Source organism: Vombatus ursinus, unplaced genomic scaffold, assembly GCF_900497805.2.
Source record: "Vombatus ursinus unplaced genomic scaffold, bare-nosed wombat genome assembly UNPS02006874.1, whole genome shotgun sequence".
Classification (NCBI taxonomy): Eukaryota; Metazoa; Chordata; class Mammalia; order Diprotodontia; family Vombatidae; genus Vombatus; species Vombatus ursinus.
Genome location: NW_020946652.1, coordinates 8,960,373 through 8,963,759, shown reverse-complemented (window position 1 = coordinate 8,963,759; position 3,387 = coordinate 8,960,373). Strand labels below are relative to the sequence as shown.

Here is a 3,387-nt window from a genome sequence, read left to right as displayed (position 1 = left end):
AGATGGGCCTGGGAGAGAGACAGAGACAGAGGGAGAGAGGGGTGGGGAGATAAAGACAGAAAGAGACAAACAGACACACAGAGACAGAGACGGAAAAGAGAGAGAGGAGAGCGAAACAGAAAAAGAGGAAAGGAGAGCAAGTGGAGAGTGTGAGGCAGAGGAGAGAAAGAGAAAGACAGATGGAGGAGAGAGATAGAGACAGAGACCGATACAGAGAGGGAGGGAGGGAAGAGAAAGACAGAGAGGAGAGAGATAAAGAGACAAAAGCAGACAGAGAGGGAGAGGGGACGGAGGAGAGACAGATTAGAAAAGGGGAAGGAAGAGGAGAGAAAGAAACAAAAACAGATCAAAAGGGAGGGGAGAAGGGGAGAGAGAGAAATAGAGAGGGAGGCAAAAGACAAAAAGGAGGGGGAAAAGCAGAGACCGGGTGGGGGAGAGAAAACGGAGAAGGGGAGGAAGAGACAAAGAGATAGAAACAGATTTGGACGGGGAAGACAGAAGGGGGGGGAAGAGTAAGGGACAAAAACAGAGGGAGAGGCTGAGAGGAGAAAGAGAGACACAGAGAGAAGGGGAGAGAAGGAAAGCACCAGGGAGCCCAGAGGTGCGGAGGCAAGCCGCCACCTAGCCCAGGATCCCAGTAACTGAGGCATCCCCCAAAAGGGAGGGAGCACCGATCAGCCTCGGTCTGCAGACCGCTCCCCACTTCTGCGCGCAGGACCAGTCCCTGCGTGTTTAATCATTCTCCTGATCCCGAGTCTCGAGCCGCCGCTCCCGGCTTTCACCCAAGGCTCCTAGCGGGCACTGCTGTTATTCTAAAAGGATCTTCGCCGCGCTTGCTCTCCCGTGCCTGTCCTCTCCGCGCCGCCAGCTCCTGATGGCCCCAGGGCTCGCTTGCTAGGCTCTCTTTCCCGTCCCCAGCCCCTAGTCCAGTATCTGCCCGTCCAAGGAGTCTTGTGTCTGCCTCTATCCCTACCCCGGCCCGGCTCCGGGATCAAACCACGGCACGATCCACGTCAGTCTGTCAAAATTACGCATCTCCTCCTGTGCGCTAACTGGCCCCGGCTTCTCGCCCAGCCTCTCGTCCCGGTCAGGGTCCCAGCCCCAAGCGCGGTGCTATCCCAGCCCCGAGCTCAAGCGCAAGCCCAGCCCCGGTCCCCCGCCTCCGGCCCAACCTCACCTTGGACTTGGAGACCACCATGACGGGCAGCAGGAGCAAAGGGGTTAAAAACAGGATCAGGAAAGTCTTAAACTTCTTCACGCAGCTCACGGTCGAAGGCATCTTCCGTTGGGGGAGAGTGAGAGAGATCCAGGAGGGGTAGAGAGGGCTGCGGGCGCTGCTGCCTTAAGTAGAGCCTGCTGGGGGCCCCGGGGCCCTGGCGGGGGTGGGGAGGGGGGAGTAGCTCCCTCCCAGCTCGGGTCGGGTCCGGCCCCTCTCTCCCCCCTCCCTTGGTTCCTCCCTCCCCGCCCCCCTCCCACCTGGTCCGCGCTGGGCGTCGGAATCGGGGAGGGGCTCCCTCCTCGGCCCCGGGAGGCTTAGTGCACCCCTCCCCTTCCCCCAGGCGATGGAGCAGCGTGTGGAGGGAGCGGACCCCGTTACACCCACTCGCCCCCAGAGGGAGGCTCGGCCCGAGGGACCCGCCTCTGAGCTCAGTTCCCACCCCACCCCCCCGGGGGGGGCAGGAAGGGAGAGAAGCCCGAGGAGGGGGCCGGGAGGTGCCACGCAGCAGAATCCAACTTTCTGCCCGGAATTCCCGCGCTGTCCCACAGAAGCAGTAACGGACTCTAACGCTCCCCTCCCCCCGCCCGTCCCAACACTCTCACCCACACCCTCAAGATGTTCTTTCCGTCTGCCCCCCACCCTCCCGTGCTCGGGTGCAGACCCCTGGTCCCCGCCTGAGAAATCTGCTGCGTATTCCCGGTTCCTGACTCTCCTTCCCAGAGCTGGACGGGGCCTCGGACGAAAACCCAATCTGCTAGCCCTGCCAAGTGGTCATCAAGCCTCGGACCGGGAGGGGAACTCACTAAATGTCTGTGCAGCCCAGGTCTCCACGCCGTCCTCTTCTCCTGACCGCCGAAGTCTAACCCTGTTTCTGCCCCACGCTAATTCCTGCACCCTGTCCCTTTTCCCCGACCGCCCGAATGGACGCCAGCTTGTGCCTCTACTTCCCCGCCCTCCGGCTTTCCCTTGGCCTTCAGGGTGCTACCCTTGCCTTCCCGTGGCTCCCTGCCTCTGGCCCTTTTCTCTCTTGCGCCCTGTGCCTCCGCACCAGGGGACTTCTCCGTGTTCCTTGCCCGATCCCTTGCGCTTCCTCCTTTCTTCCTTCACCGAGCCGCAGGCAGGCTGGGATTCTCCCTGTCCACGCCAGCCCCAAGCCCCGGTGAGCTCGGTGAGCTCTTCTCGCAGACGCCCTCTGCTGGACGCGAACTTCTCTACACACATACGTCAGGAGACCTAGGTAGCGTCCGGGACTAGGAAGGTGACGGTCTCTGTCCTGTGCCCTACCCCCCGTCCATTTGGAGGTTGGGGCTCAGTTCTGGAATTCTCTGCTTAGCAGGAACACAGATGAATTGGAAAGTGTGCAGGGCCTAGAGTCGGATGAGAATGTGCTGGAAGCAACAGGAGCCTCTGGAACTTACAGAAGACTCATAAGACATGAGAGGTTCCTTCGTCAGAGGGAAACAGTCAGAGGGATCCACTCGCTCTGTCTGGCCCTAGAAAGAGCAAGAAGTGGAAATGCTGAGAGGCGGCTTTAGGCTGGAGGTCAGGAAGAACTTCCCATCCGTGGAGCTCCCTAAAGGCTACTTGCTGCTGCTTGCCCATCGTTCTCAAAGAGGACCATGTCAGAAAGGTGCTGTCATGACATGCAACTGAATTGGATTTAAGTGAGGGAGAGCTGGGCAAAGTCACCAGCCTCACTTTCTCCTCCGGAGCCATCTGGGTTCAGTGGCCAGAGATCAGGACAACTGGAGATGGCCCAGGGTGCAGTGGGGATCCTTGACCTTTTCAAGCTAAAATTCATTAACAGGTCTCAGTTTGACTGAGGCAAAGTCTGTTCAGTGATTAAGGCTTAATAAAAAATGAAGCAAAGACTGACCTCTTTAAAAAAAAAAATTATCCGGGAGGGGAAGACACTCAGGGCTTCCAACCAAAACAGAAACAATTGGTATTTACATTCATTCTGAGCCAATCAGGGCCCGAGCAATGGCCAAGTAGGGCTTGGCCTGGGACCTATTGGGCAACCAATGAGAACCAGAGTGATTTGGGTAACTTTAAATTTGCATTCCTTTTGGGCAGAGCACGCACAGGACAGTGAGGAAGAAAGGAAGGAAGGAAGGAAGAAAGGAAGGAAGGAAGGAAGGAAGGAAGGAAGGAAGGAAGGAAGGAAG

At 58.2% G+C, this 3,387-nt stretch overlaps 1 protein-coding gene across 1 annotated transcript in view; it reads right to left on the bottom strand.

Annotated features, from left to right (window-relative positions):
* Window positions 1-2,336, bottom strand: part of SLC13A5 (solute carrier family 13 member 5) — a 25,729-nt gene extending 23,393 nt beyond the window's left edge. Inside the window, exons 1-2 of the mRNA XM_027848848.1 lie at window positions 2,023-2,336; window positions 1,178-1,279 (exon numbers count right to left, since the gene is read on the bottom strand). Of these exons, the coding sequence (XP_027704649.1) occupies window positions 1,178-1,279 (102 nt within the window). The 5' untranslated portion in view covers window positions 2,023-2,336. The remainder of the gene's footprint in view (window positions 1-1,177; window positions 1,280-2,022) is intronic.
* Between the last annotated feature and the right edge of the window lie 1,051 nt (window positions 2,337-3,387).